At 40.9% G+C, this 26,006-nt stretch overlaps 2 protein-coding genes across 2 annotated transcripts; one reads left to right on the top strand and one right to left on the bottom strand.

Moving 5' to 3' along the window:
- Positions 1-328: 328 nt before the first annotated feature.
- hspa4a (heat shock protein 4a) lies at positions 329-10,394 on the bottom strand. Its single transcript, XM_079282925.1, has 19 exons — positions 10,133-10,394; positions 8,508-8,565; positions 8,267-8,407; positions 7,446-7,568; positions 6,583-6,682; positions 6,313-6,446; positions 5,858-6,102; positions 5,591-5,667; positions 5,145-5,296; positions 4,755-4,861; positions 4,413-4,546; positions 4,083-4,264; positions 3,631-3,714; positions 3,154-3,306; positions 2,590-2,715; positions 2,368-2,475; positions 1,918-2,037; positions 1,609-1,770; positions 329-1,398 (listed from the first exon to the last, which is right to left on the bottom strand). Exons 1-19 carry the CDS (start codon positions 10,237-10,239, stop codon positions 1,198-1,200), a joined length of 2,514 nt encoding a protein of 837 aa, XP_079139051.1. The 5' UTR covers positions 10,240-10,394; the 3' UTR covers positions 329-1,197.
- A 1,428-nt stretch (positions 10,395-11,822) lies between these two features.
- Positions 11,823-16,341, top strand: zcchc10 (zinc finger, CCHC domain containing 10). The gene is made up of 4 exons (XM_079283741.1): positions 11,823-11,887; positions 12,974-13,135; positions 14,148-14,189; positions 16,080-16,341. The coding sequence occupies exons 1-4, from the start codon at positions 11,847-11,849 to the stop codon at positions 16,321-16,323; spliced, it is 489 nt and encodes a 162-aa protein (XP_079139867.1). The 5' UTR covers positions 11,823-11,846; the 3' UTR covers positions 16,324-16,341.
- Positions 16,342-26,006: the final 9,665 nt, after the last annotated feature.

Raw genomic sequence — 26,006 nt, 5'->3', positions numbered from 1 at the left:
GCATGACTTAGGTCAGCACTTGACAATTATTTTGATGATTGATGAATCCTATTTTATTTTGGAGTTTCCCATGAAGCCCTATATGTTGGATCACCTGATTTGCAGGCACCTGTGCCGACTAAGGTAGGGTTCAACTAACTCCCTCTCTCTCTGCTGCAACAGCACCTCTCTGGTGCCTGGTATTTGGTTTTCATATATTTATTTTAATAAACTTACATGCATTAAAACTTGTGTCCATTATTATGTTCAGTGTTGAGTGAGCCGAAACATAATGTTTATTCAGCCATATATTTGCTAGATTATTTGAGAAAATAGAAGACAAAGAAAACCAGTAGTAACATTTATGAAACTGTGACCAGTGCATCATCGTCTGTCCTCGTACACTTGACCTGTTGTGGTATCGTCCACTAATAGCAACACATTTCTATTCCTTTTTTTTTGTTCAAGGTTTATTTTAGCTTTTTTTTGGTGATGTGGCAACAACAGCAGCACCCAGAAAGAGATTTGTTGGACACTCACACCGTTAAGTAGAAAAAAACAGTACAAGGCTACCAGAGGACCAACGGACCATCGCTTTTGAATGAGAAAAGCCAAACAATGAAATGCTGCATGACAGTGACTTATAGTATCTAGTTTCAACATTACAAGAAAACAAGAAACCTCAATAAAAACAGTCTTCCTCAACTTTAAACTAAATTCATCATAATCCAGCAGTTACAATTATTTGAAGTCATGTACAACTTGGAACAGTCCATGTTCGTTTACGTACGCATCAGTACCTCTACCGCATTTAGACACACTGCATTACTTTACATTGTAACGTTGTGTATCACTAGTTTTCTTCTGCACAGCCACTTTGCTTACAATTCTTCAAATCTGACAGTCTTAGCTCAAATGTGGTCAGGAGATGCTGAACTAAACACTCTTTAACACAATGGCCATCAAAGCAACACGGAGAAAGCAGTTTCCACCCGACACGGACAACGGTTATGTGGTAAAGTAGTCTATTCATTAATAATATTATGCATTGTATTCATCAAACAAAAAGAGAAATGACATGCCGATGAGGACGGCTGATGAACACGATTAATTAGGGATGCTGCCGTTTGCGTTTTCCGTGTCGTCGATATAAATCTCAGAAGAACGACAGTAGTCGCAGGACAAACGGAGGTGAAACTCAGGTCGCAGCTGCAACAGTTAGTCGATGTCCATTTCAGGAAGCTTGTTCTCCGCCGCTCCTTGTTCCATGCCCGCAGACGTGGCTTTGTCTGAGTTGCATGACTGGCTCTCGGTGGCCTCCTGCTCGTTGACTGGCCCATTCTCCGTATTTTCCTCCTTGGGAGGCTCCACTTTGGGCTTGGGTTTGGATACCACGGGGTTACAGGCTGAATAAAGCTCCTGCACAAGGAAGAAGGAAGTATTGGTCAGAGGAAGACTTAAATAAAGCAATTTCTTTTCCAGCGACCAGGTTCTGCTCACTCGATCAGTTTTTAAATTACGTTGATTTCTACAACCAATCACTAATCTACAGGGAGTGGATTTGGTGAAGCTACCTTCAGATTTTCAAGTTGTGTGTGCGTGTGTGTGCATTGAATGCACTCCCGGTACCTTAATCATGGCCTGGATCTCTCCGACTTTGACCACTGGTTCCAGAGTGAGGTCCTGATTATTCTGCTGGTTCATCTTGCTGCTAATCCAGATCATGGCGTCCTTCGCCTGCTTTTCCACCCGAGTCACTTCCAGCTCATCCAGATGGTCGTACAGCTCGTCCTGTTGGGAGAAGCACACATAAATTAGGACAACGATTTTCATAAATAACTTCATTATTCGTTATTAAAATGTCTAATACAACACCAACATTATCAAACTAAGCAAGCCTTTGGCTAGTCAACACACTCGCTCTCCGTGCCAGGCTACCTTTGCCTTGTACGCTTCAACGATCTTCATGTAATTCTGGAGCAGGCTGCCGAGCTCCTCAAAAGCTTTTGGTCTCTCCTCAGCTTCCATGTATCGCTCACAAATAGGCTGGCCCATTGTCTGTAGAAAAGAGACAACATCACGTTTAGTCTCAAGACAAAAAACACATAACAAGGCGTATTCATCGGGACTAAATAAACCAATTCACTTCTGAGAAATAGTGATATTGTAGAGGATGAAGCCATTCTCCTATTTTAAATATTGAACTGTGAATATCAGCTTTCTATGACAGTCACAGAATACAGTCGATAAACATGTATTCTAAACCACAGTCATCTTAACAAGCAGGGTGCCTGGTCAAATGACTGTCCAGTGAACCATCTTCTTAAAATCTACGAGTTCCCTTTTGCATGAGAGTATTATTACTTCTGCCCAGTACTTCCTGGGTACCTTCAGTTCAGCCAGTTTGTCAATGTACACTTGTTTCTGTTGGTCCTCTCCGTCTTCATACAGCCAGTTCTCGGTGTCCTCCAGCCTCAAGGAGAACGTGTCACGATCCTACATGTCAAACAAGGAGCAAGATTAAATTCACAACGTACAAAAACAAACAGAACAAAGCATGACATCGATTAATGTCCGTTAACGTGCGTCTGAAGCACGATCTATACTCACAGCCTCGTTCACAAACTTCTCCAGGACCCCGTGCAGTTTGTCCCTCATGTCGTACACATACTCTTCTACGTTGTTCTTTGCGTCGTTCCGCTCCTTCTCTAGCTTATCCTGCATGATCATCTTCCCCTGGAAGAGACGCAAGGCAGGTGTTACCGAGTCAGCGGAAGTGCACACACAAAACACTTGAGGATGGACCGAATGCACATTAAATGTTAAATTATATTTGGTGGATGCCGACACCCAAAGAACTAATTTAAACCTTGTAAAGTAAATAAGTGGGAAAGTTAAAAATCTCTCTGGTGGGGGAAAAACAAATCCACCTCTGTTATGAATCTTAAATAACAATGTGGAAAGAAGTTTTAGAGTACGATGTTGTTATTAGGTCATCGGATAAAGCGCAGCTGCTACATCATTAACATCAATTATAAAGTGACCAACAGTGTTTCTCCTTTGTTTTGAAGAAAAAGCAAATGAACGCTGTACTAGTAAGTTTCACTCGCACATGACTTAGACGAACACCGTGAGAGCCTGCTAGACAATCGTGGTGATTTTTTAGAACATTACCTCATTCTCCACAGACAGATTTAGTGCGTCATCCGACAGCTGCCCGTGCAAACTGTTCTCGATGGGCAGCTCCACCGTCTTCGTCTTCACTTTGGGCTTCTTGGCCTGAGGGGGCTGCTCGTTCTTCTTCGCCTGCTTGGCGTCTTCTGCCGTCTGAAAAAGGAGAGATGAAAATCATTTTAGTCGGCAAATAAAACATTTACCCCTGACATAGCTAAAGGCTGTGGTAAATGTCTAACATGTGCTTCAGTCGACGACGGTTTCAATTATTCTCCACTGGTTATTAGCCACGTACTGGAAATCTGACAATAACTTTATAATCTCTTGTCATGTTTCCCGTTCTCCATACTTTATTCCTTTCCTTCCCATGTTCTTAGCATGGAAATAGGGAAAGAAGGAAGTACAAAAGGCAGTGTGACTCATACAGTACATGTAATGGCATAATGGTCATTGTCTTAACGTCATGCACACGGTTACCTCCATCTCCTCGGCCTCTGATTTGTTGTCTGCGTTGTCTCCACACTGGTGTTTGTGATCCTCCTGGTCCACGTGCATTTTGCTCTGACGCACGTAACACAATGAAAGACATATTCCATCAACTGTGTTAAAGATAACACATCGCATTTTGCAGCTGGTACAAAAACAAAATCATTTTTTTTCGTTCATACTCGCAGTCTTTTGAGTGGCATTCAAACCAGAAGAACACTTATGATGCAGTACTTTGGGGAAAAAAGGTCAAACAGTTGGCTCTGGAGCGCTAATGGTAACGAGCGAACCAAACTAAAATGCCAAACTCAAGACAAAGGTGGCATCAGTGAGAGAGAAATGCAACCCATATCAGTCTTCTGGAGCTTGTTAAGGCAAGACATCTGAATTCCATTGTGATGACATTACTGACTTTATAAAAACCAAGGTGCGGCCACACACACCTCCTCTTCCTTTGCTGGCTGGTCCGTCTCGATCACCTCTTCCCCCTCAGCGGTTTTCAAGACCTCTATGAGCGAGGCGCTCGATACACTGAACATGCCGTGAACGTTGACCCGAACCTTCACCTTGACTTTGGAACTCTCCCCAGATGCCTGAGGAACCACATTGTGGATCAGGAACTGGCCTGTAGGGCGGAGAAAGGTGCGACAGTTTAGAATATGTGAGAATACCTTTTGATGTAAAATGCAGAGGGGTGAGGAAACTACTGCTTGGTTTGTGCTTGCTGTAGTAAGGCCGGCATGAGGCATGTTGTGGCGTTGAACCTGCAGTACCTATCGTGCTGTTGGGGTAGGGCAGCTCCTTGGGGCTGCTGTAGTAACCTTCAAGGGTGAAGGGCTCCTTCCGGAAGAACGTCAACACTTTGGAAAAGGGAGCCGCATGGTTCTTCTGGAAGACCTCACAATCACTGTAAACACACACACAGCAGGAGGAGGTTTCGTGAGCAAAGTAAACTCCTGAAAGCTCAAACCCCAAGAAGCCGATATAAACACTGAAGTGTTGGCTTTGCAGAATCTTGTAAAGGGCGAAAAGTAAACAGGTGTGATGCACTCCCCTGTTCACCCAGTGAGGTTCAAACATGAAGTAAAACAAGTCTCAGGGGACAGAGCCCTTACCTCAGTCCCTCCTCAGCGGCTGAATTCCATTTTAGAGAGATGGAGTAGGGAACAACATCTGTAATGGAGAACTCTCGGACTTTGAATGCTGGTGACAAGATAGCACACTGGGGAGGAGAGGAGAAAAAGACACGTTATTAAAGCTCAAACTTTTGCCTTGACGCTGTTACCATCAAATGTTTGGTGTTTTTTTATGATAAATAATATACATAGAAATGACAAAAACACTTGAGAAAACCACATGCAAAATGTTTCAACACAAATCCTGCATTAACAACAAATAAGTTGTGTGACTTAAGCATTATACATGTGCATGCATGTCATAGTCCTCCCACTCTACTTCCACAGCTGTCAGCAGTTTGCAGTGTGAGTCACACAGGTGAGCCGTACCTGCAGAGCACAGCCTCGAGCCACGGCCTCGTCTGCGTTCAGGGTGGTGCTCAGCTCTTTGCCGAAGAATTTGCTGATTCGCTCTTTGATGGATGGGATTCTGGAGGCCGCGCCCACAATCTCCACCGCATAGACGTCTTCCTTTTTCAGCTCTGCAGAAACAGGCGTGTTAAAGCACACGGAATCACAGCTCCGTTTTCTAATACTCTGATCAAAGCGTTGTGAGCGTAAACGGCACAGAAAGTTTGTGTTTTGTTTGCAGAAAAATGACATTCAGGATTTATTTTCTTCAACGTTATATCTTCTGGTGAAAGCACATGAAACAAAACTACTCTGGCACACCCAAATATATTATTATTATTATTATTCCACGGCTTTGTTAAATACTTCTGTCAAGCACTGTGTGAGTGTGCACGTGCTGACGGGGATAGTCCAGATGCACTCACTGGCTTGTTCCATGACGCTGCGAAGGGGACCCTCTACTTTGGTCAGCAGCCCCGCACACATCTCCTCAAAGTGACCTCTGGGGACACATGGTGAAGGGTTATTAATAGACTCGCACACACACCGAGTACCGCTAAAACGCACTTCTAATTATAACAACGCTTTTTTTTAAATTCGGGCTCATTTATAGCAGCTCCCTATAATATTCAGACATGAGTCAATGGGGAAAGGAAACGTCAAAAAGACGGTGAAGGGATCTTGCATCTCACCTGTTAAGTTTACCGGAAACGTCGATGTCATTCATGAAGCACTCAATGTTGAGCGGCAGATCGGAGGAGTTGGCGCTCATCAGCTTCTTGAGTTTCTCACACTCTTGGGACAGTCGGACCAGCGCCCGGGGCTTGGACTTGACGTCCAGCTTGTACTTTTTCCCAAACTCCTCGCAGAAGTGGTTGACCAGGATGTCGTCGAAGCCCTTCCCACCGAGCTCCGAATCGAACGCTGTGGCCAGGATCTGACGGTGAAGAAAGGGTTGGATGAATATTTCATAATCATAGTTAATGCACAGCTGTATGTCTAGGATGGCTGCATGTGAGGAACAACGAAATGTAAAACCTTTTGGCAAAAGCTGCTTCATCTTCACGCTGTATCATCCTCCCCTCCCCTGAAAACCTTTTCCTACTGTTGCTTTTTAAAGTGGGCACACAAAGGATTCATTCCTCACCTTGAGCTTTCCCTTGTTGAAGGCACAGACTGACACCTGGTAACCCGAGTGGCCAACATCCACAAACACCACTATCCTGGGCTTCTCTTCTGGAGCTGGCAGGTCCTGCTTGTAGATGCCATACGCCAGACTCACTGCAACAAACCGGCATCATCGGGTGTCAGTTTGGGCACACAACTACGCTAACTACATCTGACCTACAGAGAGCTACGAGAATGCAAATACGTAGAAATAAAATGCTTGCATAGATAACAGTGTGCTTCAACATACCTGCAGTGGTCTCATTCATTAGCCGCAGACAGTTGAGGCCTGCGATCTGAGCTGCATCCATGACAGACCTCCTGTCCGAGTCAGTGAAATAGCTCGGGACCTGGGACGGGAAAAACAATGCAGATGAGGGATTTGACTGGAAGCATTTCTAATAAACGAACTGTACACACATGGCATCACTGTAAGGCATTGATAACGAGCCAAAGATGTCAAAAAGGTTCAAACATATCCTTTATTCCTTCTGTGTGAATGATCACTTTGAACACTATTGATGCATGAATGGCCTGAATCATCTGGATGGCGTCGCCGCGTCAGTTACTCCGGGAGCCAAAACAAAACATCTCCTTGTGGAAAAGGTCTAAATTTAGCTCTTGGCCACCGTAATAATAATAACATCTTATCTATCTCTAGGGCTGATGCAAGCTTTAGATTAAGAACCAGTGAAAGGAACAGCCTCCCTGTGCGAGATCATTCCATAACAGATGCCGTTGGCTGAATTCATATACGGAGCACAGCAAGAAATGCAGACCGCTATTCACCAACAAGGAAATCAAGCTTTTAAACACATGGTGAAGTGCTTAGAGCTCAACATGTCACACGAACAGGTAGCAATACATTTAAACACATTGAATTACATTAAGCAAAGTGAGTCACACCAATGCCACGTCTTTAAAAAGCAACATGGCGTGATCCAACAAGTAAATGAACACCCGTTAGACATTTAAAACCAATTAGCTAAGATGTGTTGCCACAAGAAAAAAGCCAAAGAAAACAAATGCACTGTACTGACAAGTCTTTTTCAGAAGCTGTATCGATTGTCAGACACCCTGCTGAAGCTGTGAAACCGCTGCGCAAATGCTCACCGAGATGACACAGTCTGCTACGGGTTTCTTCAGTGCACTTTCAGCTGTCTCCTTCAGCTTGGACAGCAGCATGCCGGTGACCTGCTCGATGCTGAACACTTTCTCCTCCTCCATGTACATGACCTAGAGGTGAGGAACAGTTGGAAGGTGAACACTCTTGAGGCAAATTGTTTAAATAGCTTATAGATAACTGTAAACAGCTATAAATAATAATGAAAAAGTCCACCAGGCCCCACAAAAACTTATGTAAACCTATGTGTACATAATGTGTCATTATGCAATTTGAAAACTGATTTTGTGGGCAACAACAGGTCTTTTCTGATTTGTTATTTCTTCTGAGGATTCACATTAATTATCTCTACAGGGACACACAAACATGGCAGGCTGTGTGTTTACGGTGTGCTAGACACACTCAATCTGATGGCACCATGGGTTAGCAACATTCATATTTATGCAATCAGCTAATTGAAAGGTTCAGAGACGCAGCACAATGATAATTTCTTACCGCAGAATAATTTTACAGGAGATAAAATGCCAACGAAATATAAAACAGTTTAAGACAGAGGTACGAGAGACTGTTTTTAGGATAAGAGCACAGAGGACTGGACAGACAGGGAAAGATGACGGAGAAGGATTTTGATTTCTTACGGCTGTTCCTTTTAATCTGGACCTAGCTCAGGAAACAGCACCCGGTTGAATGCGCTAGCCCATATATTACTTTGATATTTTGTTGTAAATAACTGCATCTTTCTCTCCAGCTAGTTGTGGTTACCTTTGTTATCTCTACTACAGCAGAGGCACCGTGATATTCTTCATCTTACCTTTATGCCGGTGGCTCCAGACGGCATCTGTGCCAGGTCGTACACCAAGTTAGACTTGGCCGACTGGACATAAGGGTCTGTGAACGCCCTGCTGTGGAATCGCTTGAAGCCCTGCACCGTGTTACGACAGTTGGTCACCACCTGGACATGACGGGAGAAAACACAATCAACAAAAAGTTGATTCTGCATTTAATTACATGGAACTCCAAAGATGTCAACAAAGCAACTGAACTGATCTTACCTGGCTCTTTGCAGCGGCTCCTATGGACCGATTTCGTGGTCCAAACGATACAACTGAGCTGGAGGACAACAAACGACAATGTTACGCTACGACATGCATGCCATCACGAGCAAGCGGTATGTGTTGTCCTATTTGTGAATACACCTCGAGTCAAGACAGATTTAGAGATTTACCAATTAAGTTATGCCTACACATGACATGACATTTCTGAGCCCAACACACATAAAAAGGGACAGATTGTTTCCCACATCTGCAGCAGCAACGATTGCCGTTTTTTTAAGACAGATCATAATATTCTTTCAAAGAAAGCTTTGTTAAAACCAGGATTGTTGGCTGGATTGTAGGCTTGGTACGATCCTTCTGTCACAGTTCACACACAGTACTGTGTAGAAACAGTCTGAAGTGGTCGTGTGGACATGCCTGTCATCGTCACCCCTATCAAATACAGATGTCAGAGCTACGTTCGCTGTGAACACACATCTGGCTCATCAGGTACTGGACCACATCTTGATGCAGGACCAGAGTAGTAAGTTGTATGCTGTTTTTAGATCATTTCTAGTGATGTAAAGGGCAGAAAACATGGACATAGGAACATTTCCATAAAACTAAAATTAAAAAGATAAACTATTATAATACTTGTTTGATTAAATATTTAGAAAATCTAAAACATCCCTATCACAAGAAAGCAAACTGATATCTTGAAATTGCACATTTAATCACTTGATCAAAATATGTTATCTCTCATGCCATTAACAAATTAAATAGTGCAACTAATTGCTTTAGTAATGACTAGTTTCTTACAGTCATCAAAAACATCAGTATATGCTTCCTATTCATTTTACAATAATAATAATGTCAACAAGTAAAACAATTATAATACTGTAAATACATCCATCCTCAATGGCTTAAATGTTGTTTTCAGTGCAATCAAGTGCATCATTAGCCTAGACCTTAATTATGATAATTTAAAGAAATGTAACATTGTGGGTACAAAGTGTACCGTGTCAGAAACAAGAGCTAAAATTAGAAGATATATAAAAAATAGCTTGGTGACAACCTTCTTTAAAAATGCATTTTTTTAAGCGCAATACAAACAGTACAGTTATATCTTTAGAGCCAACAACTTGCTAGAAATTTCCAACAAGCTGTTGGAAGCTGTCGTCATAGATGAGAACGTAAACGCAAGACGCACGGTTTCATCACACGGCGCACACCGGTTGGTTGGTCGGGGCTTTCGCCTTCAAGACATGACCGACGGCAATTGTGACGGGTGGGGGTCACACCGCCCGCGCGTGTTCTCCGGGCACCGAAAGCCCCGTTTTTCAAACTGTACAGTAACGGTACTAAAAACCCTGTGAGTTTAACGTTAGCTAACTAGCTGCATGCTCGATGGGGAGGACCAGCTATGTACACTGGGGATTAGCTAGCGTTAATTCTAGACGGTTCCATGTTGAAAATATTTACACACGTGTAACTGATATACTCATACTCAGAGGATATGTTCACCGTAGAGTCAATGGTAGCTTGTAAGTAAAGCTGCAATCAACGAGAAATTAAAAAACCCTTCTCTTCGTAAGCTATCCTCTCATAAATCCAATCAATAACACCGGGGTTTAGGTACTTACGGTGTGCATCTGTCGCTGTATTCATTAGCGACTGTCTCGATCCCTCCGGCTCGGGCTACAGCTACATAGCAGCTTTGAAAGCCCAAGTCAAATCCCACCACTGACATCCTCAGACTGTCTTCCAGCTATAACGGTATCTACAGTTGTACAAACACAAATATAAACGAGTTGTTCCGCTTTAAATTGATGTAAAAGCGTTGTTGCTCTGTGTTAAGTAGAGCAACTTGTAATAATCCACACGGCTGTCTGTTACCGGTGTCTCTGCAGCATACAGTACAGCAGCAAGGTGGTGGAACTGACTTCTCGTCAAGGAGCTATCGCGAGATTTGCGTTGTTCTAGATAACTCTAGACGTTTCTATAGCCATGTGAATATGACCGTTCTGTAATATTCGAGATTTAGGGGGAAATATCCTGTGATTCCTACTTATTAAAAGATCATTTCGGAGCTCAAGCCTTGACTGTGAATGCAAATTGTATGAAGAAATCAAGGACTTATTGTTTTGATGATGCCTGTGATCAACTATCGTGGGAAAACAAAAATAACCTGTGCTGCACGAGGGTGTTGGAAGTATGAAGTCATATTTTACAAGCCTACCACACAGTTTAAATATTTTGAGTTAACAAACCACAGCTTTACACATTTTGTTTTTATAATTGTATACCAAACAATATACACATAACACGAAATACAAATGCAATCCAACCTGGACAAAATATAAGAATCTAATTTAATTAATTAATTAAAAATATCATCGAGTTGAGTTGAGTTATTTTAGGCTTTGTAAATCTGTCTCTCTCTCTGTCAGCACAACAACCACAGGAGTATTTAAAGGAGACTCTGTGAGGTGACTGTGCCAAACCATGGAGTCATCCAGCTCTTAATCCCTCGTAAAATCTCCACTTTACACGGCTCTGCCTCCACATTATGGAGGACGAAAAGTGTCTTAAGTATAAATGCATTCATAAATTATACATAAATACAGGAATAAATGCATAAATAAATGTGTAAATACAGAAATGACTAAATAAAAGAATAAATAAATGTGGAAAGTCGCCAGATTTAGCGAGAAAATCGTAAATTTGGCAACACTGGGCTGGTCAACTTCAAAGTTACTGTGCAATGCAGAAGTAGTATGCCAGAAGCGATCACACTCCTGTGACCAATCCTGCTTTAGACAGAGGTTAGGACCCCCCACCTCATTAGCATACATACACATAAATAAATAAATGTAGGTGAACAGAAATGTAGAAATAAATATATGATATGTATTCTTCATGTCCTGTTAGATTATCAACATGTATTTATTTATCTATACATTCATTTATTTATTTCCATATTTATTTCAGCATTTATTTATACTTTTAATTATTTATTTCAGCATTTATTTCAGCATTTACTGGTTTCAGTATTTATTTCAGCATTGAATAATTCTTTTTTTTATTTCGGTATTTAAACATTTATTTAAGCATTTATGTATTTATTCCTGTATTTATTTATACATTTATTGATGCATTTATTTATTTACACCTAAGTTAAATTCTGTCCTCCATACAACCTAAACCTGCCCCGGAACGACCCTTACCCCGAACCTGTCCCTAACCAACTACCGAAAGGGGGCGCTATCATTTTACAGGAGGGGAAAACAGGCTTTCGACACAACACCGGAAATTGGTACTTCTAATACCACCGAAGAAGAAAAAGTAAACTGCAACATGGCGACTCCCATGCACAGGATAATAGCCAGGAGGCAAGCGTGAGTATACTTAAGATAAACCAGTTAAAATGCTTCGTTTTCGGCGTTGTGTGAACGTCGTGGTCTTTTAAACAATAATCACATTAAACTCGCAGAGGTTCGTGTTAGATAAAGGAGGTAAAATACGAACCGTCAGGGCTTGATGGAGCACAAATGCGCCAGGTCTTTCTTTACCGATACATCATTTTTATTCGACTGTCGGACTGTTTTTTGTACTCAAACATTTGTTTTTGGCCGTTTAAACTCGTAACTGATATGTTTTAATGAATAAATAACCGTCAGGAGTTCGGTTTATTGGGGATATAGTGAAAGATATGTCAAGTAACATCTGTCGTTAACCGTGTGTTTTTTCAAGTCCGTTAAATTAGTTATAGTTTTTGCGTATTATGGAAAACGCATCAAGATAATCTTGTTTCTATATCGATTTATAGCATGTCATAATATAATGTTATGGTATGACAAATCACACGTGTGATGTACTCTCATTTAGATCAAGATCTCATTTACAAGAGAGACATGAGTGCAGCAGCTTAAATAAGAGCGCAGATAAGACACAACGAAACACAGCCAGTCACACACATGCTCATACAAACTATATCACAGACTTCTGTAAAACAGTTCAACGTTTAGATTCGTCCTCCCCAGCAGATGGAAAATGGCGAGACAAGTTAGTGGAAGTTGAGGTAATAAATTGGATTAACGCAACATTTCAGTTTTCAATTTATACTTTTTTTTTACCGCGTTGTTTCCAGAACCTTAACCATGAACGGAATGTTTCCCTACATTTTACAGAGTAGTTTAAGGTACCCAATCTTAGCCACAGGGATGGGAGATCAAACCGCATTGGTTTAGTAATCTTTTGACAGACAATGTTTTCTGTTGTTTAGGTGTCAGAACTTGTTGGAGAAACATGCATGCACGTACTCCAGAAGATGTGAAAATACAGACTAGAATGTCTGTTTAAAAAACATTAGCATCTTCAGAAACATTGATAGGATTCAACCTTCCAACAGTGTCACCGAGTATTTCTTGACAAATGTGCGGCGTCTATCCTCATTCACATGTCTCTTCTTTTATTCCACACAGAGAGGCAAACAAACAGAATGTGCGTTGCCAGAAGTGTTTGGAGGTCGGACACTGGACCTACGAATGCACGGGGAAGCGGAAATACGTGCACAGACCGTCAAGAACAGTTGAGATGAAAAAGAAACTCAAGGAGAACGAAAACAAACCCCTCAGCATTACTGGGTAAGGCGCCTCCATAAGTGCACCACTTTGGATAACTAGCGGTACACAGATAGGGACTGTGAGTTCACTTTTACGGTGTACAGTTTCTGGCATTCCATGGGAGTTTTTGAGGAAGCCAAAAGCCTCTCTTGTTCACGTCAACGGGTTCATTTTTATATATGTTTGGCTCAGTAATCATAAGTCAGAACTCTGCTGAACTTTCTGGAATGAGGTGGGCGACCACACTAAAATGATTTTTTTGGTCGTCTTACTACGTCAGGGAGTTTGACTCTTAGTTTAGTTTTGTTCCAGTGTTGCTGCAGGCTCATGTCTTTTTAACTTCCATTATGTAACATTTCATATGAATCATGATGTGACTGGATAATGATATTCATTAAATTAGCTTGTTTTGTAGCATTATTACTTGGAATCATGTGGAAATGTTATCATACTATGATAATATGTTTCTCGTGTACATCACCATATTTCTCAAGGATTCTCTTCTCATCCCACTAATGTGTTTATCACAAAGTTTAGCCAGAACTTTCCAAACTGAATGAAGCTCTTTCTGAAGCAGGAGTGATGTTTAAAGCTTCAGACTCCATCGGGCATGTGGTAATCCTGATTTGACACTAGCTCTGACGCAATGTATTAAAAACATTGAGGGTCATAGCTTCGGTGTCATTCGCTCATCTCTAATACTGTGAATCTGTCAATGGACAGAAAGTGACCCATCAGCAGAGGACAAGGATGTAGATGTGTATCGCCATCTAGAGGACATAATGATAAATGCAGCCTCCGAGTTACTGGTGAAGAATATTCCCATTTCTAATAGTTTTCTTTTAATGATCATGTATGGCACGTTGGACAACATTGATCACTCTGCTGTGTTTAATGATCTATTTAATGTAAAAAAGAAGGAAAAACAGGACCTGCAGCAGATATTCCTACTTTATCACTTGTGAATATTGAGCTCAGCTTATTGACTCATAATAATGTGTCTCTAAGGCTGTTTATTTTATTCTCTTTACAGACCAGGAATTGAAGGACCCAATGAGAAGAAAATGAAAAAGAAGTAAGTACGATTATATGTTTTGGCTCCACACAATATATGTTTGATGTGAAACAAGTGCTAGAGGTGCACGTTTCATATGCATTATACTTAGAAATACTTCAATACTAGACCCACAGTTATTTTTGAGCTTTTGGCCAAATGACAGTTACTTGCAAATCTATTCACCCCCCTTTGTGTTATTTCCTGTTTTGTTGCATTACAACCTGTCATTTAAATCGATTTTTATTTGGATTTTATGTAATTGACCTACACAAAAAAGTCAAAATGAGAAAGGAAAACTTTTTTTAAAAACTGAAAAGAGGTAAGTGCATATTTATTTAAAGAACATGGCACCACAACAAACTTGCCAAGAGAGTTGTAATGCAACGGAATCGGAAAACTGCAGAGAGGGTGAGTACTTTAGCCAGGCACTGTATACTTTTAGTTCCATTTTTGGTGATTGTGCATAATAGGTCGTATAAAAAAGGTTTATATAAGTCTCACCCATCTTGACAATGTAGTAATCCACTATGTTTTGAGATGAATTAGCAAGTAAATCGTATCAGTCATACAAAGTGTTATAAAAGTAAAAAAATAAAATACATTTCAGAAGGTATTCTAAAACCAGCAATAGAGATTATTTTGGATGCAGCTAGATGCATGTTTTCGCCTCAAAGATGGTGCACCATTCATCCAAGAGGCTCCTTGAGAGTTTGGGTCATTCACACACGGTAACAAGAGAGCCGAGAAGGTCTCACGTGAGGGTCGTAGTCACGTGAGTTTAAGTTTGACTCGGTGTGAGATTCTTCCTCGGAGCGGATGGCGTTACGGCGTTGGGATCAAGTGGTGTTTCTGGAAGGTAGATGACCTTTGCAGTGTTACTCTTCAGTTAAAGTCCAAACTGCAGACATCTGTTTAAACATTAATGACTGAAGTGTGACACAACAGCTCCCTCTAGTGGAGCCTATTGATGACCATGACGAGCCACTACAGTTTGTTCAGAACTGCTTAAAGACCAGCAGTAAAACAATCCAGTACTTCTAACGCCGCCTTCTCACAATGTGTTTGCGCCAGAAGGTCACGTGTGTGTATTGATCTTAATCAATTTAATAATACGTTTCACTTATTTTGGGGTTATCCTCAACTTTTCTTTTTTCATGTGTTTTACGGTTTATAATCAAACTAGAATATTTAATGTGTTGTTGAAAGATCCTTTTCACAGCAGACATTTTGACTTGTGGTGGTCGCAAAAAGCACAGGTGTTACTAACGAGGACCCTGAAGCAGCAGCAGCCGTTAATTCAATTTTTCACACCTTTGCTTTTTCCACTGTGACAAAAAGAATCAGTGTGACCTTTTCCACAGCAGAGATTTGACTCGTAGCAGGGGAAGCACAGGTGTAACTAACATTGTGGACAATGGCTTAGTTCCAGCAGTTAGTGCTGTGCTATAAGCAATTAATAATGTTATTAGCTACACCTGTGTTTGCCATTCAAAGAATCTGTTCAGCTGATCTCACTCGCGTCGTCACAGGTTGAACGGTGACTTGTGGCTATTGGCTTTAAAAAATGTCACCAAACAGGCATTACGCCGTATAATTTAGCTGTGGACTTCAGCAGCTCTACAGACAGGTTGGCTCCATCGTAAATGACGGTGTTTTGTCATGTGTAATTGCTTAATTTGTTTTGGGGTGGCAGGCTGTGGTTGTCTGGTGGTGGGAGGGGCTGTTGCAATCAGTCAAGAGATATAAGAGGCTGGTGACATCAATGACTATTTAGCACAAAATGTGTCGCCCCCCCCCCCCCCCAACAGTCAACAGGTACAGCGTGAGGCCTTCATACCAACACACGCTGTTTCTATTCTCTGAATGTATCTTCACGTGTTTCCTCTGTGCTCTGCCGTTTGCTCTCAGGGCTAAAGATGGTAGCGACAGCAGCAGCGATTCTGACGGCTCCTCAAGCGACTCCTCGTCAGACAGCAGTGACTCCTCGAGCTCCTCTTCAGATGACGGCGACGGCAGCAGTGACAGCGAGGATGACAGCTCTTCCTCATCTTCCTCCTCCTCCTCCTCCTCTTCGTCCTCGGGCAGCTCAGACTCAGGAAGCAGCAGTGATTCAGATCAGGGACCTCCAAAGAAGAAGAAAAAGAAGAAATGAATAAATATGTTGGATTAAGTGGGTGTTCTTGTTGTTTGTTACCCTAAGTAGATTTTAGCTGTCCACTGTTTGTTTTTTTTCCTCTCTCTAATCCATTGTTGGATCTGATTGGACGGGACACCTTTAGGGCTGTAATACTGCTCCAGCAGTTTTAGCAAAAATGGAAATTAGAGAGAAGAGATTTTTTTGGGGGGTTGGTCAATGTGTCATGTTCTGTTTTCAAAACGCATTTTCCCCCGTTAGTTTTATGAATGCGATATTTTCTCAAGTTTGTAGGTCTGCTGAGGATATTCATTTTAAATATCTGAAGAAACAGATGTGCTTATTCATGTTGAATTTGTATTAAAGTATATTTTTAGTCAGACTTGGTGTGCTGCTCACAACCTAAATAATACAACGCCATAACTGGAATTCAACAGACCTTTGAGAGCTATTAAAGGATCAGGAATAAAAGTTTGTTAAATTTGACGCTAGTTTGAAATTAGAGGGTTTGTTTGCGATGAAATTGCAGTTGCTTGTTTCACTGAAAAATAAACTGCTTTTTTATTTTCACGGCTCTTGTAATTCGCCATTGTAATAGGTTTTATTTTGCTAAAGAGAATCACATAATGACGGTATATATGCATTTAAGTATAAAATGGTAATCAATTGACTTATTTACAAACTAATTTACAAAAAAAAAAATTTTAAATAGAGCATCTCACTTTGTCTGGAATATGATGGTATACATGATGCTATTTCCTAGGTTTGTATAAAAAGTGTTTTGAAATTTTTATTTGCAATCATGAGTTCAATATGTTGCCTCTCAGGCTACCCCAGCCTGGATGATTCATTTGGGTGTGGCGGACCACAAAAATGTCCATAATGCCACAGCTTAATCATCACAATATGTGCTACATATGTGGAGCTTAAATACATTTTTAAGTGCATTTTAAACACTTTTGTAATTGACTGAAATGGCAGGAAACTATTTTTCTTAATGTGCTTGATCAAACGCAACTAACTTTTTGGGGAATAGTTTATGGATTTCTTCTGTTGAATAAATTGGATCATAAGTATCCAACAAAGACTAATCTAATCAGTGAACTCTATAAATGAGAATATTAAAGCACACAAGACTGAAGTCGATGGCATCAATTAAGTACCACAAAGTTACCATTAATGGATGTGAGGAAACATACATGAACACGTGTGTCACTTAATTTACAGTATTTCTAATTAGCCAAAAAGAGACACGTGGCAACTGTATTTAGTAGTCCAGTTGTATATTTATAAATAGATAAGAGAACAATGAAACGCTCTCCATGATTTCCGTATTGACCGTCAAGTCTGCTACAATCTTGTACTATCTGTGCGTCACATGAATGTTGCATTCCCAACGTCGGAATTAGCATAATCACCAGCGGCTCGTGAAACTGCACAGTTCAAATATACATATGGCTCTTTTACGTTTGACTCAACTTCCTTATCGGCGATTTTGGAATCCGGTGAGCTGAATGTCAAAATAATAATTTCTCTAAAATACAAAAAAACAACTTCCATGTCATATTTCCTTGATTAGGTGATCGGCTACAGATATTTCCCACGGCAATCGAAGGCAGCACCGCTTGCTGCCATCCATGCATCCAGTCCTGTCTGTGGTACCTGCTGTGCTACTTAACTTAGCAGCCTTACCTATCACTCACTTATGTTCAGGAATAACAACACGAACGACAGATAAAATGAATTTATTCAGTTTGCTAATCGATGCGCAGTTGCGGTTTAGGGAGAAGATGGACACCGTCCATTCGGTGTTGGTGTTTTAGCTGTTATAGCGGTTTGCTTGAGTCCATTTTGCGTGTAAGTGGAAGTGGAAAAAGACAAAGAGAAAAAGAGCTTTCCAATAGCTACAATGGTTTGGGCCTAAAAAGAAGACAAGAGGTAAGGATGGCGAACATCACAGAAGACGTTATTTAGTTATTAACTATACTCAATGGTTATCTGACATTTTGGGAGGATGTTCATTTAAAATTCTTCAGGAAATTTCAATGGTTTCATAGCTAAGCTAGCCGCTAGCCTAGCCTCAAACAACGCTAACATATGCTAAAGGAAATATGCAGGTATAGTGTTGTAGGTAGCGTGTTAGCTTCCTGCTAAACGGACAGACGTTGTGGCTACTTTTGTGTTCTGATAACTGCAACAATTGATCGTTAAAATGATGATATCGTTAAATGTTATTTTGTAATTCGTGCGGTGGCTTCCTCGTCCTCGAAAAAGTGAGAGAGATCGTAGTGATACTGTTCATGTGACGTCTGATGTTTGTTTTTTTTACTCGTTGACACACCATAGTTTAATATGGTTGTATACAGTTTATAATTACTTAGTCGGCAATTGTTAAATGTGATAAAACAGAAGCTGTTCATCGTGCTTTAATAACTGTTTGCTCTTTAACTGCAGATTAACTCTTAAAGCGTGACAATTCAAATTCGAGCAACAATTATTTTTACTTGCTTGCAGTTTTCTCTGCCCCATGAACGGGACAATCTAACTATCGTCGGGTTTTCTCACAGTGACGAGCAAACTTTTGGTTTGTTGTGTCCTGTGGCCTCCGCACATTGACCCTGCATTTGTTAAAGCACATTGGTGGCAGTCCCAGCTGTGTTTTTAAGTCAAAAATCACCTATTGAATAAGGAAAGGCAACATAATAGCTGATGTGTCAAAGCTTTTTTGGGGGGGGTCTAGCAAAAGAACAGCTGATAGGCTTTTTCTAGGAAGCCATTTTACGTGCCTCAGTTGGGGGAAGGGCCAGAAAATGCATCATAAAGTCCACAGTTCAGAAAGTAAGTAACAATTAGCAGTATCCCTGCTACATGTCTGTAGTTAGCTGGGGTGTTCGAGGCAAGGACATAAGCAATCGACTTGTTTATCTTGGTTGACACATGGTGGTGGGGGGGGGCTTGGGTCATGAACTCATTTATGGCCCAACATCTGTAGTCGGGTGGTGGTAGATTGAGGTTTAGGTCGTTGGAATTGTGGGAGCAGTTGTTTATGTCGCGTGGAAGTGTAAGATGTTTTATTTTGGCAGCTTTCTTTCAATGTGCTCTTGTGTTTGGCAGGCTAAAGCACACTGCCTGTGCTTAACTCATGGGAAGCATGTAATGTGATAGCAATGTATCAGAAACTTGAATTGAAACTGGTATTGATAAGACTCAAAATCAGCATTAACGTTTGAGAATATTGACCATGATATTGAATAATAAAGGAGACTGTTCAGATAAATCGTGTTACACCAGAGTAAGGGCTGACATCAATAGCTCACTACCCTTTTGTTTAAATGAAAATGTTGAGATGAGTTTGAAGTATTCGTCTGTAAGATGGCTGAGTGTTTTAGTTTTTATTTAGGGTAAGCACGGAGGTGCCTAGGGAAATCTTAAGCGGACGTTTTAGGGATTTATCTGCCTTAAAATTAGGTTACGCCCAACATCGGCACTATTGGATCATGGGAATATTAACCAAACTGTCCTGTAAATGTCAGTGTATTTTGGTGGATAGCGGTTTCTTTTCTGTCATCTTGTGCTCCCTCCACTGTGAAATCCTCTTCACTTCCTGTTTAGGTTTTCTGCTCTGTGGCTTTAGTATAACTGTTTCCTCTGTAGCCGAGCGAGGGCCCTTCATGCACATGTTCTATCTGAGATGTTATGGTGACTTGTTTGTCCATTCCAGACAGAGGAGTGTGTGCATGTTTCTCTGGCTTTGACACGTCTATTGTACATTGCGGTGGTAGTCCAGTGTGGCTTTTCCAGGCTGGTGTTTTCGGAAAAATGAGCAATACCTCGCTCCAGACTGTTCGACAACAATAAGTAATTGTACAAGGTTGGTCGAGCTCGCCCTCTCAACTGAGTATTCCTTGTCTGAATAAACCGCACGCTTTACAATACTCCTTTATCCTGTTTATACCACCTCCAGCTGAAATGTCTTTTTAATATGTGAAGTCAAAAGGGAATCGTAGCGATCATCCCGTTCGCTTATTGTACGGATGTTATTATTCTTGTCAACCTCACCAAAAGTAAGAGCTAATTGTGTCTTCAGCATGTGAGTTTATAACCAAATCGTATCTCCTCTTTAAAGAGAAGCTTGTGAAAAGTAGGATGTTTGAAGGCTTGTTCCAGAGTCTGCTAGTTTAATAAGCCCAAATCTAATCAGACATCAGCAGCTTTTTTTTCTTCTTTTTTTTATATCCCTCAGTAGTACTGTTGCTCACACAGCAGAAAAATGTGCTACTCACTGTGTCCTGACCTCATGCATCTGTTCTTCAGCTTTTTGTTCTCTAGGATGCGAGTTAAGCTCTCGTGTGGCTCGCTATATAGTCCAGTGGAGGTGAAGCTCATGGAGGACGTTTCATCTCACAGACCTGGCGAGCATCTGCTCTGTTCGATACTGCACTATAATATCGGTGTGAACGTTACAGCATCAGTCTTACACTAGTGTAACAGTAATGCCTCTAGTGAAGGGAAGTTAATATGTGTTTTTCATGAAGGTAAATCGTCTGTAATAAGCGATTTCAATTGGAACAAATATTGCTACGCTTCTTAGGAGTTAAGAACATTTATGAATCATGCAATTCAATCAACTAGTCTCGTCTTTCACATTCCCATTTGGCCACAGCTCGTATCAAAACACACGTTCTGGTGAGTGGGGAGGTTTATTTCGTTTGGGAGTAGTAAGCTCTATGTTGGCATGTTTCTATTTGTAGGCAGGCTGATACCCCAGTGTCAAATTTAGCCCGGACTGCTCTCTGAGGAATAAGATTGTGACTGATATATGGAACACTACACATCCCTCTGGACTCTGTTATCCCATGTGATGAATAGGATCGACTGCATGCTGCATGTGCTGTTTGCATGGTGCCTTCAGTTTCTGAGATAGTCGTGTTTCAGCTCGGTACTTTCAAGCTTTCTGAACAACGATTCATTCATGGTTCTCGGGCGAGTAATGGACTGTTGACGGGGGTGTTTCATGAATGCTTCAGGCTAAAAGAAGACTTGATACAACAACGTTTAGGGTGGATCTGTTTGACCAAGGCTAGAGGGGTTTCACGTGCCAAGTGCTTGGCATTACATCACATTTATGAGTAAGTGAATTCAAAGTATATACAACGCATACATACGAAAGCTTTATTCGTACGGTTGATTTATACTACTTTTTTGCAGTATCAAAGAAGTTGCCGTACAAAATTCAAACCATGGTTATAATGTGCTTAAAGGCTTTATTAGAGCTATCGTAGATCGCACAAATGCGTAAGCGATTTAATGTCATTTAAGTAATCGCTGACATCCCTAATCACTCTGTTTTAATAGGAATTCTGCTTGTAAGGCTTTGCTACTTGTACTCATCAAATCTGGATGATTCCTAAGAACTTTATCAGGACATGAGGACATTTTCACAATTTTAGAATGATTCATATATTATGACTCCTCATTTAATCAGAAGTGTACCGACGTGCTGGAACATGCCGAGTTGAAGCTGTGTTTGCATCACGGTATGTGTGAATCAACATTTGTTCAAAGCCAAGGGAGTGGTTGGTAAATTGTAAAATATTCTTACTGTAGTTCAGGTGTGGGTGAAGAGGGTCATGCGAAAACGTAAAAGCCTCTTCGACTATCTTGGTGTGAGCATTGAAGAGCTTGAGTGACGCAGGTTCTTCTTTTTTAAAACGTGTTCCCGAGATAATGGAGGGCTGTGTGTGTGTCACAAACAATGTGGCAGAAAGAGCGTTGTGCTATCTTTGACAAAACTGCAAGTGGCAGCAGTTTCTTACTGCGCTTGTCTGACTTTATTTTTCATTTCAAAATCCATATGAACTTTCTACAGTTGACCTACGTATGCCTTTTAGTCAACCACGGATTATCACTCTGTTTTGATGGGTCACGAGGCAAGACGGGAACTATTCAGTGACGGAAAAGAAACCCAGTGTAACATCCCTTTGCACGGAAGCTCGTAAATACTTTTATTTCTTCTTCTCGGTTTGATTTGATGATCTTGTCATGGAGGAGACGTCACCGGCCTCGAGGCATATTGTGCATTTTATTTGGATCTCATCATCCGAATGTGTTGTGCTCGTTGTTAATAATAGTCCTCAGTTAAGAGCTTTGCTGGATGTTAAATATAAAAATGCTTCTAAATTCATCCATTATTAATTCTTTTTTGAAATGCAGAGCAGTCCCAGCACCGGGCTCTTATTGGTAAATGCTACCCAGCTCCCTCTGATTCAGATAATGCACGCCTGCTGAGAAAGAGGCAGGCGAGTCGGTTCAAATGCTTCAAACCTGCCTGAATGAATGAAAAGGGTGTAAGCAGTTGTTGAGAGAACATGCCAATCAACACTGTGAGTCTTGTTTTGATATGTTAATTAAAGCTAATCTGAAGCCAAATGGAAAAATTGAAGGTTTTTCTACTGAAGCAGGAACTAAAGAAATCTGAATACTAAGACTTAATCCTAATGTCGACATCGTCTTCCTCACACATCGTCGGTTAAATGCTTTAAGAGGAAGACAGAAAATAAGGCTAATTAATTCCCCCTGTTGTGTGAAAATGTCTTTATATAGCCGCTGGTGTGTTCCCTAAGGAAATTCATTTGATTTCATAAGAGGGATTTAAAGTTGCTGCATTTTCAGATATTAAGTTTTTTGGGGGCATTTCTGATCGAGACCCTGTCCTAGTGGCTTGTGGTCTTGATGTCCCGGGTCCCCAAACAGCTGCTTATGAGGCCGCTTTGCAGCATTTGAACGGGGACACTCTCTCTGGAATGCTCGCTGTCAGCAGGTTTGCTTGAAAAGCACCACAGGACCACCACAGTACACACTACTGACAACCTGTTGTTGATGCATTATACAATGCTCTTTGGACACACCATTTGAATTAAGGCAGGGAGCTGTTTTAAGGGGGGAAGGGGGGGGGGGGGGGGTTGAGAAAGAGATTTAAAAAAATGTGTTTTTGATTGGATAGTATTTACTTTAATTGATTAAAAAAACTCCAGTATTTCCAAAACACGTGCCCTGATCCTAATGACACGGAGTCCTGTGCAATCGCAAGGTTTCCGTCTGTCATTGTCTACAGACGAGCTACGCATTTTAAAATGTCGCAATAAAGGGATCGTAAACTGAGTCAAAGGGAGTTCCCCAAATTTGAATTTCATAATTTTATGTCCGGACTTTGTTTTTCAGGATCTTTTTTTCTCTCCCGCTCTCATTTTTTGCATAATCCCTTAAGTGACACAATGATTAAATGGCACATCAAAAAGATTATGAGATTATCCAAAAAAGTCGTTATGTGTTCCCCAAAGTGGATTCTTTGAAACAAACTGATGTCTTGGGGAAACTTAAATAATCCTTGTTTAAGTGCGTTATTGCAGCGCAATCCCTTAATTAACAAAATAAAAGTAATGTTTCATAATTCAAAGCAAGTAGAAGGGAGACAAAACTAGAATATATTAAGAGGAAAACTTTATGATGAGAAGAAATAACTTTAATATAACACATAGGCCAGGGGGCCAAGCCTTTACTTCACTCGTTCAGCGCTCCAGGAAACACACCGACAAATTACATGCATTGTAAATCATATCAAAGTGATGCTCCTCAGCCAGTCAAATGCGTGTATTCTGATAAGCATCTTAACTCGTGCGATTTTACAGACTGTTAGAGAGACTCAACAGGAGATGTACGAGAGTCAGAAGTTATTTCACATGTTGTCCAAAAAGAGGAATGTGGACGGCTTAACCAGAGCTTTTAACCAAGAATGGACAGACTGACAGACTGTTCATTCTTCAGTGGCGATTATTAAGAGCAGTAATGTGAAGCTCCACTACGAGACAAAGCACAAATCTTTTGAGCAAACGAACCCACTCTCATCCGAAATGACGGCACATAACAAAAAACATACTAAGAGCCCAATATGATCAGAATCCTAACAATGATGTTCAAACTGAGTAGGATGGAGCTGAAACAAATGGTTTAATAACCACAGATAAAGTCCCTGCACACATCTCTCTTTTTAGAAGATGAGAAGAATATAATATCATGGTTGTCTTGGTTGACATCACTTCACACCTGAATGAACTGAATTTAAAGCTGCAGGACAATTCAGTGTGTGTATATATATATATATATATATATATATATATATATATATATATATATATATACTACCGATACTTTATTTTAAGAGTCACATTTTTCATGAGCTTTCTGTTTTGTAATTTGTTCTCCCTTATTTTACTTTAAGTGAACAAGAACATTTATTTATCATTGGAGTCGTTTATCAATATATATATATGTGTGTGTGTGTGTGTATATATACACACACATACACATATATACGGGACTAAATCATAGCGCAAGTTAGACATCATTGTGATGGTCCGGACCTTTTGTATGAGGAGATTCTCTCTAACTGGACCCCGTTGAACTTAAATTGACTATAAAAACAGTTTTCAGAAGAGGTTAAAAGGTGGTAGGGTCTTTGGCAATTTTTAAAAAATTTGTAACACTAAAAATGTAGTCGTGTGTGTACGTGAGTCATTTGTATGCCCTGACATTACATCATTTGCCCGGACGGCTTTACAGACATTGTACAATAGATGACACTTATTTGGTCAAGTAAAAACCTTCAACAGGAGAAAAACGGGGAGCAGAGGAGGGAGCCCTTCTTCCAGGACTGATGGACCTGCAATAGATATTTCACATAAGGAGTGAATTATCCTTTTACAATTTTTCGGTACATTTTAAAAACCACAAACATATAATATTAAGTAAATATTATAGCAATGTTTTAGTTTCAGGCGAAGTTTAAAAAGATGTTTAACTAGAAATCTGAACTTTTGGACGGCGCTGAAGGGTCCCTGCCAAGGCATCTGGATCTGTGTATCAGCTCCATAATATACCGTGGAGTCAGACCTAAACGTGCCTTAAGCCAAAGGTATACCGTGAGCATACGCTCGGGTCCATGTTCATTAGTGGCTGTATGTATAGGCTCTGTGTGGAAGTCCACGTATTGGCAATTTCTTGTGGCTGTGCGACTATGTCTGCGTGTCTACGCCAGAAGTTGTCAGCGATCTACTGCACATGTGCAGAACAGGTCCTCCCAAGCGGACAGTAAAAACAAAACTCCTACACATCCATGATGTCCGCCGCAGTCTGTTTGGAAGTAGAACCGAGGCTTTAGAAGTGATCAAATCTTAACAACAACCCTAAACATAACAGTGAAAGCTGCAGAGACTCCAGAGGTAAAATGGCATGATGTTGCCAGTTTGTGTACTAGTTTTAATAATAATAAAAAAAACCCTGCGACATGTGATGATAAATCATTTGTCATCATCATCATTGAAAATGTCTCCCGTTCGTTACAACCTGCATGCCGGAAACTGCGCACTGTCTCTTTAAGAGGCTGCAAGGGTGCTTTGCCCTGTGCTTTGGTGTAGTGGGGGAGGGAGGGAGGGAGGGAGGTTGTTGACGGAAAGACGGGCCCTCATTGGCTGGGCCTTTACTGAGGACAGTGACATCACATGGAGGAGAGGCCCTGTGGTGTAAAATAACATGTCCTTTTATGGGACGAGATGGGTCGTTCCATTCTCGGGGAGAGGTGAGGTTTTGTTCCCCTCTCGCCGCTCCCTTTAATAAAGTCTTTCTCCCTGAAAAACTTCTTCCTG

Source organism: Melanostigma gelatinosum (assembly GCF_949748355.1).
Source record: "Melanostigma gelatinosum genome assembly, chromosome: 14".
NCBI classification, from domain to species: domain Eukaryota; kingdom Metazoa; phylum Chordata; class Actinopteri; order Perciformes; family Zoarcidae; genus Melanostigma; species Melanostigma gelatinosum.
This window is presented reverse-complemented; position numbering and strand designations above follow the sequence as displayed.

What these genes read in the sequence shown, in the direction of transcription:
- zcchc10 (XM_079283741.1), top strand. Translation starts at nt 11,847, where the DNA reads ATGGCGACTCCCATGCACAGGATAATAGCCAGGAGGCAAGC. An exon ending in AAACCCCTCAGCATTACTGG is followed by an intron (nt 13,136 to 14,147) that starts GTAAGGCGCCTC and finishes TTCTCTTTACAG; the next exon opens with ACCAGGAATTGAAGGACCCA. An exon ending in GAGAAGAAAATGAAAAAGAA is followed by an intron (nt 14,190 to 16,079) that starts GTAAGTACGATT and finishes GTTTGCTCTCAG; the next exon opens with GGCTAAAGATGGTAGCGACA.
- hspa4a (XM_079282925.1), bottom strand. Translation starts at nt 10,239, where the DNA reads ATGTCAGTGGTGGGATTTGACTTGGGCTTTCAAAGCTGCTATGTAGCT. An exon ending in GTTTCCGGTAAACTTAACAG is followed by an intron (nt 5,668 to 5,857) that starts GTGAGATGCAAG and finishes ATGTGTCCCCAG; the next exon opens with AGGTCACTTTGAGGAGATGT. An exon ending in AGCCAGCAAAGGAAGAGGAG is followed by an intron (nt 3,715 to 4,082) that starts GTGTGTGTGGCC and finishes TACGTGCGTCAG; the next exon opens with AGCAAAATGCACGTGGACCA.